The sequence below is a fragment of the Pogoniulus pusillus genome, unplaced genomic scaffold (genome assembly GCF_015220805.1).
Source record: "Pogoniulus pusillus isolate bPogPus1 unplaced genomic scaffold, bPogPus1.pri scaffold_64_arrow_ctg1, whole genome shotgun sequence".
Taxonomy (NCBI): domain Eukaryota; kingdom Metazoa; phylum Chordata; class Aves; order Piciformes; family Lybiidae; genus Pogoniulus; species Pogoniulus pusillus.
In genome coordinates, this window is record NW_026974714.1 from 863,641 (window position 1) to 883,898 (window position 20,258).

At 63.5% G+C, this 20,258-nt stretch overlaps 1 protein-coding gene across 1 annotated transcript in view; it reads left to right on the plus strand.

The window, feature by feature from the left end:
• FAIM2 (Fas apoptotic inhibitory molecule 2) overlaps window positions 1-11,017 on the plus strand; it is a 31,316-nt gene extending 20,299 nt beyond the window's left edge. The window contains exons 8-12 of the mRNA XM_064141711.1: window positions 123-160; window positions 4,221-4,308; window positions 6,916-7,011; window positions 7,666-7,719; window positions 10,734-11,017. Of these exons, the coding sequence (XP_063997781.1) occupies window positions 123-160; window positions 4,221-4,308; window positions 6,916-7,011; window positions 7,666-7,719; window positions 10,734-10,883 (426 nt within the window). The 3' untranslated portion in view covers window positions 10,884-11,017. The remainder of the gene's footprint in view (window positions 1-122; window positions 161-4,220; window positions 4,309-6,915; window positions 7,012-7,665; window positions 7,720-10,733) is intronic.
• Window positions 11,018-20,258: the final 9,241 nt, after the last annotated feature.

Sequence of the window (20,258 nt, forward strand, 5' to 3'; positions counted from 1 at the left end):
GCTGCTCAGCCCTGCCTGCTCCTTATCGCTGCAGCGAATGCTTTGGGCTGCCCTCTCCCTGCCTCTCCCTGGGCCATGAATGCAGCTGCAATGTGCCCAAAGTGCTTCTCTCTCCCTCCCAGACGCTCTCCATGGCTTACCTCACCGGGATGCTCGCCAGGTAGGTTGGGAAGTGCTCTCTGGATGGCTGCTGCCCACCCCCTGAAAATTCCCTTCCCTGCTTTTGGGCCACCTGAGCTCTTCCTAAGCCCTCTTGGAAATGCTTCTGGGCAACCTCAGCTCTTCTGTGGCCACACAAAGTCCCCTTGGGGCCACCTCAGCTCTTCTGCGGCCACACAAAGTCCCCTTGGGGCCACCTCAGCTCTTCTGCGGCCACACAAAGCCCCCTTGGGGCCACCTCAGCTCTTCTGTGGCCACACAAAGCCCCCTTGGGGCCACCTCAGCTCTTCTGCAGCCACACAAAGCCCCCTTGGGGCCACCTCAGCTCTTCTGTGGCCACACAAAGCCCCCTTGGGGCCACCTCAGCTCTTCTGCAGCCACACAAAGTCCTCCTGGAAACGGTTTGGGGCCACTTGAGCTCTCTGCAGCTCTTCAGCCCCTTGGGGCCACCTCAGCTCCTGCACTGCCACCTCAGCTCCTGCACTGCCACCTCAGCTCCTCCACTGCCACCTCAGCTCCTCCACTGCCACCTCAGCTCCTGCACTGCAACCTCAGTCCCTGCACTGCCACCTCAGCTCCTGCACTGCCACCTCAGCTCCTGCACTGCCACCTCAGCTCCTGCACTGCAACCTCAGTCCCTGCACTGCCACCTCAGCTCCTGCACTGCCACCTCAGCTCCTGCACTGCCACCTCAGCTCCTCCACTGCCACCTCAGCTCCTGCACTGCCACTTCAGCTCCTCCACTGCCACCTCAGCTCCTGCACTGCAACCTCAGTCCCTGCACTGCCACCTCAGCTCCTCCACTGCCACCTCAGCTCCTGCACTGCCACTTCAGCTCCTCCACTGCCATCTCAGCTTCTCCCCAAGCAGCTCTGGAGCAGATGGGGCAGGAATGAGACCAGGACATTTCTTTCTCCTCCAGCAGCTGCAGGGTTTGCTGCTGTCTGCAGTTTGCTCTCTCTGCTGCAGGCTGCTCAGCAGATGAGTCCAGGCTCACGTGGGGGCCCTGGTGCCCAGCAGATGAGCCAGGGAGGGGTTGGTGAGGACAAAGGAAGCAGAAGCTCAGCAGGCCTGGGGAAAGTTCTAGCACTGGCACTGCCCAGCTGGACCTCAGCAGAGAGCAGGGATGGGATCTGCTCACGGCTGAGCACAGCCAGGAGGCTGATGTGCAACAGGGTGACAGATGGACCCCAGCAACCCAACCTGAAACCCAACAACCCAACCCTAACCCAAACAACCCAATCATAACCCAAACAACCCAACCCTAACCCCAACAACCCAACCCTAACCCAAACAACCCAACCCTAACCCAAACAACCAAATCCTAATCACAACAAACCAATCCTAACCCAACAACCCAATCATAACCCCAACAACCCAATCCCAACCCCAACAACCTAACCCTAACCCAAACAACCCAATCCCAACCCCAACAACCCAACCCTAACCCAAACAACCCAACCCTAACCCAAACAACCCAACCCTAACCCAAACAACCCAAACCATAACCCCAACAACCCAACCCTAACCCCAACAACCACAACCCTAACTCCAACAACCCAACCCTAACCCAAACAACCCAACCCTAACCCTAACAACCCAACCCTAACCCAAACAACCCAAACCCTAACCCCAACAACCCAACTCTAACCCAAACAACCCAAACCTAACCCAAACAACCCAATCCCAACCCCAACAACCCAACCATAACCCCAACAACCCAATCCCAACCCCAACAACCCAACCCTAACCCCAACAATCACAACCCTAACCCCAACAACCCAACTCTAACCCAAACAACCCAACCCTAACCCAAACAACCCAAACCTAACCCAAACAACCCAACCCTAAACCAAACAACCCAATCCCAACCCAAACAACCCAACCATAACCCCAACAACCCAATCCCAACCCCAACAACCCAATCCCAACCCCAACAACCCAACCCTAACCCCAACAACCACAACCCTAACCCCAACAACCCAACTCTAACCCCAACAACCCAACCCTAACCCAAACAACCCAAACCTAACCCAAACAACCCAACCCTAAACCAAACAACCCAATCCCAACCCAAACAACCCAACCCTAACCCAAACAGCCCAATCCCAACCCAAATAACCCAATCCCAACCCAAATAACCCAATCCTAACCCAAACAACCCAATCCCAACCCCAACAACCCAACCCTAACCCAAACAACCCAAACCATAACCCCAACAACCCAACCCTAACCCAAACAACCTCAACCCTAACCCCAACAACCCAAACCTAACCCAAACAACCCAAACCATAACCCCAACAACGCAACCCTAACCTCAACAACCCAACCCTAACCCAAACAACCCAACCCTAACCTCAACAACCCAAACCATAACCCCAACAACCCAACCCTAACCCAAACAACCCAATCCCAACCCAAACAACCCAACCCATAACCCCAACAACCCAACCCTAACCCCAACAACCACAACCCTAACCCCAACAACCCAACCCTAACCTGAACAACCCAACCCTAACCCTAACAACCCAATCTTAACCCCAACAACCCAATCCTAACCCAAACAACCTCAACCCTAACCCAAACAACCCAAACCATAACCCCAACAACCCAACCCTAACCCAAACAACCACAACCCTAACCCCAACAACCCAACCCTAACCCAAACAACCCAACCCTAACCCCAACAACCCAACCCTAACCTGAACAACCCAACCCTAACCCTAACAACCCAATCTTAACCCCAACAACCCAATCCTAACCCAAACAACCCAATCCCAACCAGTGCTGGCTCCTGGGCACTTTGCCCCCCACTGCCCCCCCCCAAGCCCTCCTGCTGCAGCCTGCCCCCAGCCCCCTCCTCCCCCAGCCTGGCTCTGTGCTGCCATTGCAGGAGCCTTGCCCTGGGCCCTGCTCAGCTTCAGGAGGTTGCTTTGGGGCCACCTCTGCAGCCCCCCCCCAGCTCCCTCTGCCTGGCTCCCTTCCCTCCAGCATCTCACCCCCAGCACACAGCTTGGTGCCACCTGCAGAGCTGCTCAGGAGGCCTCACCCCACTGCCCAGGGCACCAGCATGGGGCTCAAGCATCTCTGGTGCCAGTGCCCACCCCTGACACTCCACTGGGCACCGATCTGCATTTGGGCACTGAGCTCTTGGCCACAGCTCTCTGAGTGCCACCACCCAGCCAGGTCCTTCTCCAGCCAGTGCCCACCCCTCAGGGGCTCCATGCTGCTGCCAGGGTGCCATGGGCACAGCTTCCTTGCCCTGCCCACTGCTCAAACTGGTGCCAGTGCCCACCCCTCAGGCCCATGCTGCTGCCAGGGTGCCATGGGCACATTCTCCTACCCCTGCCCTCTGCTCAAACTGGTGCCAGTGCTCACCCCTGGCACTCCACTGGGCACCGATCTGCATTTGGGCACTGAGCTCTTGGCCACAGCTCTCTGAGTGCCACCACCCAGCCAGGTCCTTCTCCAGCCAGTGCCCACCCCTCAGGGGCTCCATGCTGCTGCCCAGGGTGCCATGGGCACAGCCTCCTTCCCCTGCCCACTGCTCAAACTGCTGCCAGTGCCCACCCCTGAGGGCCTGCCCTGCTGCCCAGGGTGCCATGGGCACAGCCTCCTACCCCTGCCCACTGTTCAATCTGCTACCAGTGCCCACCCCTCAGGTCCATGCTGCCACCCAGGGTGCCATGGGCACATTCTCCTTCCCTTGCCCACTGCTCAAACTGCTGCCAGTGCCCACCCCTCAGGTCCATGCTGCTGCCCAGGGTGCCATGGGCACAGCCTCCTATCCCTGCCCACTGCTCAATCTGCTGCCAGTGCTCACCCCTCAGGTCCATGCTGCTGCCCAGGGTGCCATGGGCACAGCCTCCTTCCCCTGCCCACTGCTCAATCTGCTGCCAGTGCCCACCCCTCAGGTCCATGCTGCTGCCCAGGGTGCCATGGGCACATTCTCCTTCCCCTGCCCACTGCTCAAACTGCTGCCAGTGCCCACCCCTCAGGGGCTCCCCTGCCCCCAGGGCCCTGGGCAAGGGCTGCTGCTGACTCTGCTGCTCCCTTTGCAGCTACTACAACACCAGGTCTGTGCTGCTGTGCCTGGGGATCACAGCCTTGGTCTGCCTCTCTGTCACCATCTTCAGCTTCCACAGCAAGGTTGGTTTGTGCTGCTGGGGCCCTGTGCCAGCAGGGCCATGCCCAGGGCTGGCAACCAGCACCTCAGAGGGCTGCAGGGGCAGGATGAAGACAGCAGCACCCCGAGGGATGCTGAGCTCTGAAGTGGAGGTCACTGCCGGGGAGAGGGAAGGGAGCTCACAGCTCAGCCAGTGCCAACCCTGTGCCAACCCTGTGCCATGGGCTGGGTCACCTCTGCTGGAACCATTGCTGTGCTGCTGCTGCTGGGTCAGGGCACCTTGTTAGGGGCAGACCTCGACCCTGCCCAGGATCTGGGGTCATGGATTCATGGAATGGGTTGGGCTGGAAAGGACCTCCCAAGCTCTGCAGTGCCAACCCTGTGCCATGGGCAGGGACAGCTCCAGCAGCCCAGGAGTGCTCAGGGCTTCATCAGCCTGGCCTGGGACACCCCCAGGGACACCCCCAGGGGCACCTCCAGGGACACCTCCAGGGACACCCCCAGGGACACCTCCAGGGACACCTCCAGGGACACTCCCAGGGACACCTCCAGGGGCACCTCCAGGGGCACCCCCAGGGACACCCCCAGGGACACCCCCAGGGACACCTCCAGGGACACCCCCAGGGACACCTCCAGGGACACCTCCAGGGACACCTCCAGGGACACTCCCAGGGACACATCCAGGGGCACCTCCAGGGGCACCCCCAGGGACACGCCCACGGACACCTCCAGGGACACCTCCAGGGACACCCCCAGGGACACCTCCAGGGACACCCCCACGGAAACCCCCACGGACACCTCCAGGGACACCCCCAGAGGCACCCCCAGGGACACTCCCAGGGACACTCCCAGGGACACTCCGAGGGGCACCCCCAGGGACACTCCCAGGGACACCCCAGGGAGACCTCCAGGGACACCTCCAGGGGCACCCCCAGGGACACCTCCAGGGACACTCCCAGGGACACCCCCAGGGACACCTCCAGGGGCACCCCCAGGGACACTCCCAGGGACACCCCCAGGGACACCCCCAAGGACACCCCCGGGGACACCTCCAAGGACACCCCCAGGGGCACCCCCAGGGACACTCCCAGGGACACCTCCAGGGGCACCCCCAGGGACACCCCCAGGGACACTCCCAGGGACACCCCAGGGACACCTCCAGGGACACTCCCAGGGACACCTCCAGGGACACCCCCAGGGACACCCTCAGGGACACCCCCAGGGGCACCCTCAGGGACACCCCCAGGGGCACCCCCAGGGACACTCCCAGGGACACCCCCGAGGACACCCCCGGGGACACCTCCAGGGACACCTCCCCCAGCCCAGCTCCCTAAACCTTCCCTGTGGAGCAGAAGGCTGAGGGCTGCAGCTGGGTGAGGAAGGAGCCTCACAGCCCTCCTGTGCCACCCCCTCAGGCCCTGCCAACCCCTCACAGCCTGGCAGCCTGCCCCAGGAGCCTGTGGCCAGGGAGGGCACTTCCAGGCTTGGCTCTTCCACCTGAGCTCACAGAATGGCTTTGGGCTGGAAAGGAGCTGAGAGCTGAGCCAGCTCCAGCCCCTGCCATGCCCAGCAACAGCTCCACCAGCACAGGCTGCTCAGGGCATCACCCAGCCTGGCCTGGGATGGTGCCAGGGAGGGGCAGCCACAGCCTCCCTGGGCAGCCTGTGCCAGCCTCTGCCCAGCCTCACTCCCAACAACTTCTTTCTCCTCTCCTCTCCTCTCCTCTCCTCTCCTCTCCTCTCCTCTCCTCTCCTCTCCTCTCCTCTCCTCTCCTCTCCTCTCCTCTCCTCTCCTCTCCTCTCCTCTCCTCTCCTCTCCTCTCCTCTCCTCTCCTCTCCTCTCCTCTCCTCTCCTCTCCTCTCCTCTCCTCTCCTCTCCTCTCCTCTCCTCTCCTCTCCTCTCCTCTCCTCTCCTCTCCTCTCCTCTCCTCTCCTCTCCTCTCCTTTCCTCTCCTCTCTCCCTCTCCCCTCTCCCAGCTCCAAGCCCTTGGCCCTCTCCTGCCCCCCCCAGCCCTTCTCCCCACTCCCTCCCCAGCTCTCCTGCAGCCCTTCAGCTCCTGCCAGCCTGCTCCAAGCTCTGCCTGCAGCCTTCTGCTCTGCAGCCTCAGCAGCCCCAACTCTGCCAGCCTGGCCCCACAGGGGAGCTTCTGCAGCCTCTGCTGCTCCTGCTGGCCTCCTCTGGAGCCTCTCCAGCACCAGCTCCAGGTCCTTGTGCTGCTGGGGGGGCCCAGAGCTGGAGGCAGTGCTGCAGGTGAGGGCAGAGCAGGGCAGAGCTGGGGGCAGAATCCCCTCCCTGTGCTGTTGCTCTCCCTGCTCCTGCTGCAGCCCAGCACAGGGAGGGCTTTGGGCTGCCAGCGACCAGTGCTGGCTCCTGGGCACTTTGCCCCCCACTGCCCCCCCCAAGCCCTCCTGCTGCAGCCTGCCCCCAGCCCCCTCCTCCCCCAGCCTGGCTCTGTGCTGCCATTGCAGGAGCCTTGCCCTGGGCCCTGCTCAGCTTCAGGAGGTTGCCTTGGGGGGCCCAGAGCTGGAGGCAGTGCTGCAGGTGGGGGCTGGGCAGGGCAGGGCTGGGGGCAGGATCCCCTCCCTGTGCTGCTCTCCTGCCCCTGCTCATCCTCTCCCTTCCTTCCACAGTTTGACTTCACCTCCTGCCAGGGGTTGCTCTTTGTGCTGCTGCTGCTGCTCTTCTTCGGGGGCATCCTCCTGGCTGTGCTCCTGCCCTTCCACTATGTAAGTGCCAACCTCTGCCCCCCTCCCCCCACTCCTGCCTGGGCAGCCTCAGGTGGGCAAAGCTCAGGGCTTGGCTGGAGGATTGGGCAGGAGGGAAGGGAAGGAGCTTCAGCAAGGGCAAGGGCAGAGGCTGGCACCCCCCCAGCCCCCCCAGCCTGAGCTCACAGCAGAGCTGCTGCAGCCCTGCCAGCATCTTGGTGGCCTCCTCTGGGCTCCCCCCAGCAGCTCTGAGTCCTTCTGCTGGGGACAGCAGAGCTGGACTGGGGAGAGCAGAGCTGGACTGGGGAGAGCAGAGCTGGACTGGGGAGAGCAGAGCTGGACTGGGGAGAGCAGAACTGAGCTGGGGAGAGCAGAGCTGGACTGGGGAGAGCAGAGCTGGACTGGGGAGAGCAGAGCTGGACTGGGGAGAGCAGAACTGAGCTGGGGAGAGCAGAACTGAGCTGGGCAGAGCAGAACTGAGCTGGGCACAGGACTGGGCTGGGCACAGGACTGGGCTGGGCAGAGCTGACCTTGCCCTTTTCCAGCCAGGCCATTCCATGCTCAGGTCCATCCTGTGCCAGCAGAGCACCTGCCCTGGGCTGTGTTCCTCACAGCAGGTCCAAGCCCTGCCCTGTGCCAGGTCCCCCTCACCTGAGTGCTGCTCTGTCCCCACAGGTCCCCTGGCTCCATGCCATCTATGCCCTGCTGGGTGCCATCATCTTCACCATGGTAAGGAGCTGCTGGGGGTGCTGGCACCTGGGGAGGAAGGAAGGGAAGGAGGAAACATCTTCCTGGCCCTGAAGGGAGCTTGGGGGTGGGAGCAGAGGTGGGCAAGGATGGCAGAGACCTCCAGACCCTGGGCTGGCTCCTGAAGAGCCTGAGGTGCTGCTGGGGGTGGGCATGGAATGGGTGAGCAGCAGAGAGTGGGGGGACAGGGAGGGAGAGTCAGGGGCACAGCAGTGGGAGATGGAGAGCAGGGCACAGGGGAACCTGGGCCTGAAATGGGGCTGGAGGAGGCAATCTGGGGTGAGAGAGTGGGAGTGAGGCAAGGGGAGGAGGAGCAGCAGGCAGAGAGCTCCAGAGATGGCTGGGGCAGAGCAGGGCACCAGAGGCCATGGCTGGGGCAGAGCAGGGCACCAGAGGCCATGGCTGGGGCAGAGCAGGGCACCAGAGGCCATGGTTAGGTCAGAGCTGGGCACCAGAGGCCATGGCTGGGGCAGAGCAGGGCACCAGAGGCCATGGTTAGGTCAGAGCTGGGCACCAGAGGCCATGGCTGGGGCAGAGCAGGGCACCAGAGGCCATGGTTAGGTCAGAGCAGGGCACCAGAGGCCATGGCTGGGGCAGAGCAGGGCACCAGAGGCCATGGTGAGGTCAGAGCAGGGCACCAGAGGCCATGGCTGGGGCAGAGCAGGGCACCAGAGACCATGGCTGGGGCAGAGCAGGGCACCAGAGGCCATGGCTGGGGCAGAGCAGGGCACCAGAGGCCATGGTTAGGTCAGAGCAGGGCACCAGAGGCCATGGCTGGGGCAGAGCAGGGCACCAGAGGCCATGGCTGGGGCAGAGCAGGGCACCAGAGGCCATGGTTAGGTCAGAGCTGGGCACCAGAGGCCATGGCTGGGGCAGAGCAGGGCACCAGAGGCCATGGCTGGGGCAGAGCAGGGCACCAGAGGCCATGGTGAGGTCAGAGCAGGGCACCAGAGGCCATGGTGAGGTCAGAGCAGGGCACCAGAGGCCATGGCTGGGGCAGAGCAGGGCACCAGAGGCCATGGCTGGGGCAGAGCAGGGCACCAGAGGCCATGGTGAGGTCAGAGCAGGGCACCAGAGGCCATGGCTGGGCAGAAGCAGCTGTGGGCAGCCTCGGTGCAGGCAGAGCCCTGCCCTGGGCACTGCCAGGGGGCAGCTGCAGAGCTTTGATTCATCCTTTGAGTGCTCTTCAGCAGCTCCTCCTGGCAGCCTCTGCCCACAGCAAGTCCTGGCAGTGCCCTGCCTGCTGCTGAGCCGTGGGACCTGTCAGGGTGGATGCTTGGCACCAGCTGGAGGTGGGGGTCAGGGGGAGGGCTGCCCAGGGGGGGAGGTCCTGGGGCTGGCATTGCTCAACTGCTGCCCTTTGTGAGCTGCAAAAGTCACCTGCAGGCAGCTGAGCTGCTCCTGCCCTGATTCATGGCACAGGGAGGGCAGAGAAGCATCTCCTAAGTGCCCCAGAAACCTCAGCTGGGCAGGCCCCTGGTGCCAGGCTGGTGCCAGCTCAGGCTGGCAAGGGCTGAGAGGTTCTTTATGAGCAGGGAGGGGGACACAGGTGCCAACTGGGCCCGGGCAAAGCTGTCCCTGCCAGCCCCTGCAGGGCTCCAGGCCAAGGAGTCTGAGCTGGGCAGGGTTGAGAGAGGCAGCAGAGGGGAGGTGGGAGAGGAGATTGGGCTGAGGGCATGGAGTGGGCTGGGGTGGAAGGGACCTCAGAGGTCATCTGTGGGGGCTGGAAGGACCTCAGAGGTCATCTGTGGGGCTGGAAGGGACCTCAGAGATCATCTGTGGGGGCTGGAAGGGACCTCAGAGGTCATCTGTGGGGGCTGGAAGGACCTCAGAGGTCATCTGTGGGGCTGGAAGGACCTTAGAGGTCATCTGTGGGGGCTGGAAGGGACCTCAGAGGTCATCTATGGGGCTGGAAGGACCTCAGAGGTCATCTCCCTGTGGGGCTGGAGGGGACCTCAGAGGTCAGCTCCTTGTGGGGCTGGAAGGACCTCAGAGGTCATCTCCCTGTGGGGCTGGAAGTGACCCCCAAAGCTCCTCCAGCCCAAGCTCCCCTCCCCTAGCTGAGGTTCAATGTCTTCCTTGATGCCCTGGAGCAGGGGATTGAGTCCAGCAGCAGTGAGTGTGCAGCTGGCACCAAGCTGGCAGCAGCTGTGGAACTGGTGGAGGGTAGCAGAGCCCTGCAGGGGCACCTGGCCAGGCTGGATGGGTGGGCAGAGGCCAAGGGGATGAGACTGAACAAGGCCAAGGGCAGGTTCTGCACTTTGGCCACAACAACCCCAAGCAGCTCCAGGCTGGGGCCAGAGTGGCTGAGAGCAGGCAGGCAGAGAGGGCCCTGGGGGTGCTGGCAGAGAGGAGCTGCAGAGCAGGCAGCAGTGCCCAGGTGGGCAGCAGAGCCAATGGCATCCTGGGCTGGCTCAGGAGCAGTGTGGGCAGCAGGAGCAGGGAGGTTCTTGTGCCCCTGTGCTCAGCACTGCTCAGGACACCCCTGCAGTGCTGTGCCCAGCTCTGGGCTCCTCCATTGCAGAGAGATGTTGAGGTGCTGGAAGGTGCCCAGAGCAGGGCAGCAAGGCTGGGGAGGGGCCTGGAGCACAGCCCTGTGAGGAGAGGCTGAGGGAGCTGGGGGGGTGCAGCCTGCAGCAGAGGAGGCTCAGGGCAGAGCTCATTGCTGCCTGCAGCTGCCTGCAGGGAGGCTGGAGCCAGGTGGGGTTGGGCTCTGCTGCCAGGCAGCCAGGGGCAGGAGAAGGGGACACAGCCTCAAGCTGTGCCAGGGCAGGTTGAGGCTGGAGGGTAGGAGTAAGCTGTGCCCAGAGAGAGTGATTGGCACTGGGGTGGGCTGCCCAGGGAGGGGGCACAGGCAGAGCTTGGCACTGGGGTGGGCTGCCCAGGGAGGGGGCACAGGCAGAGCTTGGCACTGGGGTGGGCTGGGGCTCTCTGCCAGTTTGGCTCCTTCTGCTCTGTGATTCTGCTCTGAGCTTTTGCCTCTTCCCCCCCCCCAGTTCCTGGCCCTGGACACTCAGATGCTGCTGGGCAGCAGCCGCTGCGCCCTGAGCCCCGAGGAGTACATCTTTGGAGCCCTCAACATCTACCTGGACATCATCTACATCTTCTCCTTCCTCCTCCAGCTCTTTGGCTCCAGCCAGGAGTGAGGCAGGGCAGCAGCTGGGGCTGGGCTGGGGGGAGGCTGCTCTCTGGCTGCCAGTGGAGAGGGATGGGAGGAAGATGAAGGAAGAGAAGAGGAGGAAAGAAGAAGAGGAAGAAAATGAAGAAGGAAAGGAGGAGGAGGAGGAGGAGGAGGAGGAGGAGGAGGAGGAGGAGGAGGAGGAGGAGGAGGAGGAGGAGGAGGAGGAGGAGGAGGAGGAGGAGGAGGAGGAGGAGGAGGAGGAGGAGGAGGAGGAGGAGGAGGAGGAGAGGGAAGGGGAATGGAAACCCTGAGAGGGTTCATAGAAACCAGGCCCCAGCCCCACCCTGCCCTGCCCCACTCCTGCAGGCTCCATCCCAGCAGCTGAGCACAGCCTCTGGGGTCCCTCTGCAGCTTTAGCCCCTGGGAGGCAGGAGGCAGAGCAGGGCACGGCAGGGGCAGGGCAGGGCATGGCAGGGGCAGAGCAGGGCATGGCAGGGGCACAGCAGGGCACTGCAGAGGCAGGGCAGGGCATGGCAGGGGCAGAGCAGGGCACTGCAGGGGCAGGGCAGGGCATGGCAGGGGCAGAGCAGGGCACTGCAGGGGCAGGGCAGGGCATGGCAGGGGCAGAGCAGGGCACTGCAGAGGCAGGGCAGGGCATGGCATGGGCAGAGCAGGGCACTGCAGGGGCAGAGCAGGGCATGGCAGGGGCACAGCAGGGCACTGCAGAGGCAGGGCAGGGCATGGCAGGGGCAGAGCAGGGCACTGCAGGGGCAGAGCAGGGCATGGCAGGGGCAGAGCAGGGCAAGGGCAGGGCACTGCAAGGGCAGAGCAGGGGCAGGGCAGAGCAGAGCATGGCAGGGGCAGAGCAGGGCAATTCTGGGGACAGAACAGAGCAGGGCACTGCAAGGGCAATGCTGGGGGCAATGCTGGGGGCAGAGCAGGGCACTGCAGGGGCAGAGCAGGGCATGGCAGGGGCAGAGCAGAGCACGGCAGGGGCAGGGCAGGGCACTGCAGGGGCAGGGCAGGGCATGGCAGGGGCAGAGCAGGGCACTGCAGGGGCAGGGCAGGGCAGGGGCAGAGCAGGGCACTGCAGGGGCAGGGCAGGGCAGGGCAGGGCAGGGCAGGAGCAGAGCAGGGCAATGCTGGGGCAGGGCAGGGCATGGCAGGGGCATAGCAGGGCAAGGGCAGGGCACTGCAAGGGCAGAGCAGGGGCAGGGCAGAGCTCTGCTGGGGGCAGGGCAAGGGCAGAGCAGAGCATGGCAGGGGCAGAGCAGGGCAATGCTGGGGGCAGAACAGAGCAGGGCACTGCAAGGGCAATGCTGGGGGCAGAGCAGGGCATGGCAGGGGCAGAGCAGGGCAATGCTGGGGCAGAGCAGGGCGATGCTGGGGGCAGGGCAGGGCATGGCAGGGGCAGAGCAGGGCACTGCAGGGGCAGAGCAGGGCATGGCAGGGGCAGAGCAGGGCACTGCAGGGGCAGGGCAGGGCATGGCAGGGGCAGAGCAGGGCACTGCTGGGGCAGGGCAGGGCATGGCAGGGGCAGAGCAGGGCACTGCTGGGGCAGAGCAGGGCATGGCAGGGGCAGAGCAGGGCACTGCTGGGGCAGGACAGGGCATGGCAGGGGCAGAGCAGGGCACTGCTGGGGCAGGGCAGGGCATGGCAGGGGCAGAGCAGGGGCAGGGCAGAGCTCTGCTGGGGGCAGGGCAAGGGCAGAGCAGAGCACTGCAGGGGCAGAGCAGGGCATGGCAGGGGCAGAGCAGGGCAATGCTGGGGGCAGAGCAGAGCAGGGCACTGCAAGGGCAATGCTGGGGGCAGTGCTGGGGGCAGGGCACTGCAGGGGCAGAGCAGAACTCCTCTGCTCCCCCTCGGCCCAGAGCAGAGCCCTGGGGGGCAGCAGCCCAAAGCCCCTCCTGATGCCCAGGGGCTGGCAGAGCTGCCCAGAGCCAGGCACGGCCTGGGGTGGGGCAGTGCTGAGGGCAACTTGGCACAGGGAAAGGAGGTGGAAGGGGAGGAGGAAAGGGAATTCTGCCAGGGGAGCAGGAATTCTGCTACAAGTGAAAGGAACTCTGCTGGGAGAGGAAGGAACTCTGCTGGGAGGGCAGGGAATTTCGCTTGGCAAGCAGGGAATTTTACTAGGAGAATAAGGAATTCTGCTGGCAGAGGAGGGAATTCTGCCAGGGGAGCAGGAATTCTGCTGGCAGAGGAGGGAATTCTGCCAGGGGAGCAGGAATTCTGCTGGCAGAGGAGGGAATTCTGCCATGGGAGGAGGAATTCTGCTGGCAGAGGAGGGAATTCAGCCAGGGGAGCAGGAATTCTGCTGGCAGAGGAGGGAATTCTGCCATGGGAGGAGGAATTCTGCTGGCAGAGGAGGGAATTCTGCCAGGGGAGCAGGAATTCTGCTGGCAGAGGAGGGAATTCTGCCATGGGAGGAGGAATTCTGCTGGCAGAGGAGGGAATTCAGCCAGGGGAGCAGGAATTCTGCTGGCAGAGGAGGGAATTCTGCCAGGGGAGCAGGAATTCTGCTGGCAGAGGAGGGAATTCAGCCAGGGGAGCAGGAATTCTGCTGGCAGAGGAGGGAATTCAGCCAGGGGAGCAGGAATTCTGCTGGCAGAGGAGGGAATTCTGCCAGGGGAGCAGGAATTCTGCTGGCAGAGGAGGGAATTCAGCCAGGGGAGCAGGAATTCTGCTGGCAGAGAAGGGAATTCTGCCAGGGGAGCAGGAATTCTGCTGGCAGAGGAGGGAATTCAGCCAGGGGAGCAGGAATTCTGCTGGCAGAGGAGGGAATTCTGCCAGGGGAGCAGGAATTCTGCTGGCAGAGGAGGGAATTCAGCCAGGGGAGCAGGAATTCTGCTGGCAGAGGAGGGAATTCTGCCAGGGGAGCAGGAATTCTGCTGGCAGAGGAGGGAATTCTGCCAGGGGAGCAGGAATTCTGCTGGGCTGCAGGCAGCAGAGGCAGCTGCAGGCAGGGGAGGGCTGAGGGCAGCCCTTGTGTGCTGCTGCTCTCCTGCAGAGCCTGCAGAGAGGGATCCTGGGGTGGGATCAGGCAGGTTTGGGCTCCCAGCAGCCCTGCAGGCTCCTGTTGGGAAGCTCCAGGAGGTGACCCCCAGGGCAGGGAGAGGTGTCCTGGATCCCTGCTCCTGGCCCTGGGGCTGAGCAGCTCCTGCCTGCCCTGCCCAAGCCTGGCAGGGAGGTGCTGGAGGAGTCCCCAGCCCTGGGGGGGCTTCTAAGCCCTGCAGCTGTGGTGCTGAGTGCTGTGCTCAGTGGTGCTGAGTGCTGTGCTAAGTGGTGCTGGGAGCTGTGCTCAGTGGTGCTGGGAGCTGTGCTCAGTGGTGCTGGGAGCTGTGCTCAGTGGTGCTGAGTGCTGTGCTCAGTGGTGCTGGGGCTGTGCTCAGTGGTGCTGAGTGCTGTGCTCAGTGGTGCTGAGTGCTGTGCTCAGTGGTGCTGGGGCTGTGCTCAGTGGTGCTGGGGCTGTGCTCAGTGGTGCTGAGGCTGTGCTCAGTGGTGCTGGGGCTGTGCTCAGTGGTGCTGAGTGCTGTGCTCAGTGGTGCTGAGGGCAGGCTCAGTGGTGCTGGGGCAGTGCTCAGTGGTGCTGAGTGCTGTGCTCAGTGGTGCTGAGGCTGTGCTCAGTGGTGCTGGGGCAGTGCTCAGTGGTGCTGAGTGCTGTGCTCAGTGGTGCTGGGGCTGTGCTCAGTGGTGCTGAGTGCTGTGCTCAGTGGTGCTGAGGGCAGGCTCAGTGGTGCTGGGGCAGTGCTCAGTGGTGCTGGGAGCTGTGCTCAGTGGTGCTGGGGCAGTGCTCAGTGGTGCTGGGAGCTGTGCTCAGTGGTGCTGAGTGCTGTGCTCAGTGGTGCTGAGGGCAGGGTCAGTGGTGCTGGGGGCAGGGTCAGTGGTGCTGGGGGCAGGCTCAGTGGTGCTGAGGGCAGGGTCAGTGGTGCTGGGGGCAGGGTCAGTGGTGCTGAGGGCAGGGTCAGTGGTGCTGGGGGCAGGGTCAGTGGTGCTGGGGGCAGGGTCAGTGGTGCTGGGGGCAGGGTCAGTGGTGCTGAGGGCAGGGTCAGTGGTGCTGGGGGCAGGGTCAGTGGTGCTGGCTCAGCAACAGGGCAGGGCTCAGTGCCTGGGCTGGAGGCTCTCCAGGGGCTCTGCCAGCCCCAGCAGCTCCATGGCTCTGTGGCTGCCTTGGGTGCCCTCAGCACTCCTCAGCCTCCCCATGGCCAGGAGAGCCTCAGCTGGCAGCGCAGGGCAGAAGGTGCCAGTGCTGCCTGCAGCTCCTCCTGGCAGCCCAGCAGCAGCTCCAGGCTCTCCCTGGCCCAGGAACTCCCTGAGCTGTGGGCCCCACACCCCCATGGCTCCACAGCCTCTTCCCCCTCTCCTTTGCCTGCAGGGTGCCAGTCCCAGGGGCTGAAGCACCTCCCAGGCTGATGTCACCACCAGAGCCCCATGGAGCCCCCTGGGTCTTGCTGCTGCCACCATGAGCTGGGCTGGGGTAAGGACCTCCAAGAGGGAGAGGGAGAGGGAGAGGGAGAGGGAGAGGGAGAGGGAGAGGGAGAAGGAGAAGGAGAAGGAGAAGGAGAAGGAGAAGGAGAAGGAGAAGGAGAAGGAGAAGGAGAAGGAGAAGGAGAAGGAGAAGGAGAAGGAGAAGGAGAAGGAGAAGGAGAAGGAGAAGGAGAAGGAGAAGGAGAAGGAGAAGGAGGAGAGAGAGAGGGGGAGGGGGAGGGGGAGGGAGAGGGAGAGGGAGAAGGAGGGGGAAGGGGCCTGGGGGCACAGAGCCTGCTCAGGTACTGGCACAGTTCCACCTTCAGCTCCAGGCTGTGTCTGAGCCTCCTGGCTCTGAGCCCAGCTCAAGCCCCCAGACCCCTCTGCCACCTCTGCAGCAGCTCAGCAGCTCCTTTGCCAGCTGGCAGCTGGGGGGCTGCAGCCCCCAGAGCCAGGGGCACTGTGCCAAGGCTGTGCCCAGCACGGGGAGGTGGCAGGGCACTGGCAGAGAGAATTTGCTCCTGCCCTGGTACAGGGAGGCAGAGCAGGGGCAGGGCACTGGAGCCGAGTCCCAGCACTGGCAGGCAGCAGCTTGGCAGACAGAGCCCTGCAGGGCTGCCAGGGCTGAGCTCTGCCATGGCCCAGCCTGGGCACCACGTCCCTGGCTGCTCTCTTCTCGCCAAGCTCTGCCCCTCCCCCCCCTGCAAGGGGCTGGCAGCCGCGGGAGGACTTACTGGGGTCGACGTAAGCCCAGCTGGGGTGAAGTGGGACCGATGGGGAGGGGGAGTAAGCAGCAGACTTCATCCCTCCCCCTCCTCCTCCTCCTCCTCCTGCCGTGGCCTCCCCACCCAAGGGAGCATCAGAGCCCAGGGAAGGGATGGGATCATGGCAGGGCTCAGCTGGGAGGGAGCTCAGAGCTCAGGCAGCTCCAAGCCCCTGCCATGCCCAGGGCCAGCTCCCAGCCAGACTCAGCTGCTCAGGGCCTCATCCAGCCTGGCCTGGCACAGCCCCAGGCAGGAGGCAGCCACAGCCTCCCTGGGCAGCCTGGGCCAGAGTCTCTGCCCCCTCTGCTGAGCAGCTTCTGCCTCAGCTCCACTCCAGCCCTGCTCTGCCTCAGCTCCACACCCTTGCCCCTGCTCCTGCCTCACCCCCCCTCAGCCAAAGGCTCTCTGCAGCCTCCCTGCAGGCTCCCTGCAGGCTCTGGCACAGCTCTCAGGTCAGGCAGGGATAGAAGGATCCAAGGGTAGGAGATTCATGGCCCCAGGTGGTCACTGCCAAGAGGCTGAGGTCAGGCTGAGCTCCTGCTGCCCACCACCACCACCACCTCCTCCTCCTGCTGCCCACCACCTCCTCCTCCTGCTGCCCACCACCACCACCTGCTGCCCACCACCACCACCACCTCCTCCTCCTGCTGCCCACCACCACCTCCTCCTGCTGCCCACCACCACCACCTGCTGCCCACCACCACCACCTCCTGCTGCCCACCACCACCTCCTCCTGCTGTCCACCACCACCTCCTCCTGCTGCCCACCACCACCACCTGCTGCCCACCACCACCTCCTCCTGCTGCCCACCACCACCACCTGCTGCCCACCACCACCTCCTCCTGCTGTCCACCACCACCTCCTCCTGCTGCCCACCACCATCACCTCCTGCTGCCCACCACCATCACCTCCTGCTGCCCACCACCATCACCTCCTGCTGCCCACCACAACCTCCTCCTGCTGCCCACCACCATCACCTCCTGCTGCCCACCACCACCTCCTCCTGCTGTCCACCACCACCTCCTCCTGCTGCCCACCACCACCACCTGCTGCCCACCACCATCACCTCCTGCTGCCCACCACCATCACCTCCTGCTGCCCACCACAACCTCCTCCTGCTGCCCACCACCATCACCTCCTGCTGCCCACCACCATCACCTCCTGCTGTCCACCACAACCTCCTCCTGCTGCCCACCACCATCACCTCCTGCTGCCCACCACAACCTCCTCCTGCTGCCCACCACAACCTCCTCCTGCTGCTCACCACAACCTCCTCCTGCTGCCCACCACCATCACCTCCTCCTGCTGCCCACCACCACCTCTTCCTCCTGCTGCCCACCACCACCACCTGCTGCCCACCACCACCACCTCCTGCTGCCCACCACCATCACCTCCTGCTGCCCACCACAACCTCTTCCTCCTGCTGCCCACCACCACCTCCTTCTCCTCCTGCTGCCCACCACAACCTCCTCCTGCTGCCCACCACAACCTCCTCCTGCTGCCCACCACCATCACCTCCTGCTGCCCACCACCACCTCCTCCTCCTGCTGCCCACCACCTCCTTCTCCTCCTGCTGCCCACCACCATCACCTCCTGCTGCCCACCACAACCTCTTCCTCCTGCTGACCACCACCACCACCACCTCCTCCTCCTCCTCTCCACCACCACCTCCTCCTCCTCCTCTCCACCACCACCTCCCCCTGTCGCTGCCCTCTCCCAGCTGTGCCCCCCCGAGCTGGCTGTGCCCCCCCGAGCTGGCTGTCCCCTGTCACTGGGTGCTGGCAGGGCTCTGGTAACTTTCCACCTCCCCCTGCCTACATTCCCCTCTTTGGGCTCATTCCTTTGGGCAGAGCTGCAGGTGGAGATAAGAGGCAGATTCCTGCTGCTGATAGAGGTCTCTGTCTGCCACCTCCCTGGGAACGGCAGCCCAAGGGCATCACTGCCCTGCCTGCAGCCAGCCCTGCCTGCTCCAGAGGGGCTGCAGCTCCCTGCTCTGCTGCTGCCCTGCCTGCAGCCAGCCCTGCCTGCTCCAGAGGGGCTGCAGCTCCCTCCTCTGCTGCTGCCCTGCCTGCAGCCAGCCCTGCCTGCTCCAGAGGGGCTGCAGCTCCCTGCTCTGCTGCTGCCCTGCCTGCAGCCAGCCCTGCCTGCTCCAGAGGGGCTGCAGCTCCCTCCTCTGCTGCTGCCCTGCCTGCAGCCAGCCCTGCCTGCTCCAGAGGGGCTGCAGCTCCCTCCTCTGCTGCTGCCCTGCCTGCAGCCAGCCCTGCCTGCTCCAGAGGGGCTGCAGCTCCCTGCTCTGCTGCTGCCCTGCCTGCTGCCAGCCCTGCCTGCTCCAGAGGGGCTGCAGCTCCCTCCTCTGCTGCTGCCCTGCCTGCAGCCAGCCCTGCCTGCTCCAGAGAGGCTGCAGCTCCCTGCTCTGCTGCTGCCCTGCCTGCTGCCAGCCCTGCCTGCTCCAGAGGGGCTGCAGCTCCCTGCTCTGCTGCTGCTCTGCCTCCTGCTCTGCCTGCTCCAGAGGGGCTGCAGCTCCCTGCTCTGCTGCTGCCCTGCCTGCAGCCAGCCCTGCCTGCTCCAGAGGGGCTGCAGCTCCCTCCTCTGCCTCCTGCCCTGCACATGGTGGCTCCTCTGGGCACACATGGGCAGGGCCTGAGCTGGTCAAGGGGGAGCCACTGGGCAGAGCAGGTGAGGGATGAGGGATCAGAGGGCCAGAAATCAGAGATCAGAGAAGGAGAGATCAGAGATCACAGGATGAGAGATCAGAGATCACAGGATCAGAGATCAGAGAAGGAGAGATCAGAGATCACAGGATCAGAGATCAGAGATCACAGGATCAGAGATCAGAGAAGGAGAGATCAGAGATCACAGGATGAGAGATCAGAGATCACAGGATCAGAGATCAGAGAAGGAGAGATCAGAGATCACAGGATGAGAGATCAGAGATCACAGGATCAGAGATCAGAGAAGGAGAGATCAGAGATCACAGGATGAGAGATCAGAGATCACAGGATCAGAGATCAGAGATCACAGGATCAGAGATGAGAGGTCATAGAAGCAGAGATCAGGGCTCAGAAATCAGAGATTCAGAAATCAGAGGTCATAGAATCAGAGGTCACAGATCAGGGATCAGAGAATCATGAGATGGGAGATCAGAGATCAGGAATTGGGCATCAGAGATGACAGAATCAGTGGTCAGAGATCCCAGACTCATAGAATGAGGGATCAGAGATCCCAGGTCAGGGATCACAGCATCAGTGGGCAGAGATCCCAGATCAGAGCTCACAGAGCTCAGACAGCACAGGTCAGAACCAGAGAGTGCCTAAGGCTGGCAAAGGCCTTTAGGATCACCAAGTCCAGAGCCAGAGATCAGCAACCAGAGAGCACAGATCCATGAGCTGGGTCGGGCTGGGAGGGAGCTCACAGCTCAGGCAGCTCCAAGCCCCTGCCATGCCCAGGGGCACCTCCTGCCATGCCCAGGGGCACCTCCTGCCATGCCCAGGGACAGCTCCTGCCATGCCCAGGGGCACCTCCTGCCATGCCCAGGGACAGCTCCTGCCATGCCCAGGGACAGCTCTTACCATGCCCAGGGGCACCTCCTGCCATGCCCAGGGGCACCTCCTGCCATGCCCAGGGACAGCTCCTGCCATGCCCAGGGACAGCTCCTGCCATGCCCAGGGGCACCTCCTGCCATGCCCAGAGGCAGCTCCTGCCATGCCTAGGGACAGCTCCTGCCATGCCCAGGGACAGCTCCTGCCATGCCTAGGGGCACCTCCTGCCATGCCTAGGGACAGCTCCTGCCATGCCCAGGGACAGCTCTTACCATGCCCAAGGACAGCTCCTGCCATGCCCAGGGGCACCTCCTGCCAGCACAGGCTGCCCAGGGCCTCATCCAGCCTGACCTGGAGGCACTTTGATGCCTGCAGAGGAGGTCCAAGAGGTCTTGAGCTGCTGCTGGGCAGGCAGGGCTGGGGAAGGGCTTTGGGGACTGCTGCAGTGGTTTAAAGGGTAGGAGAAGACTTCAGAGTATGGAGGGAATGGCTTAGAAATGCAGGAAGTGGCTTTAAAAGGAAGGAAATGGCTTAAAAGGGAAGGAAATGGCTTTAAATAAGAAGGAAGTGACTTAAAAGGGAAGGAAATGGCTTTAAAATGAAGGAAGTGGCTTTAAAGAGGAAGGAAATTGC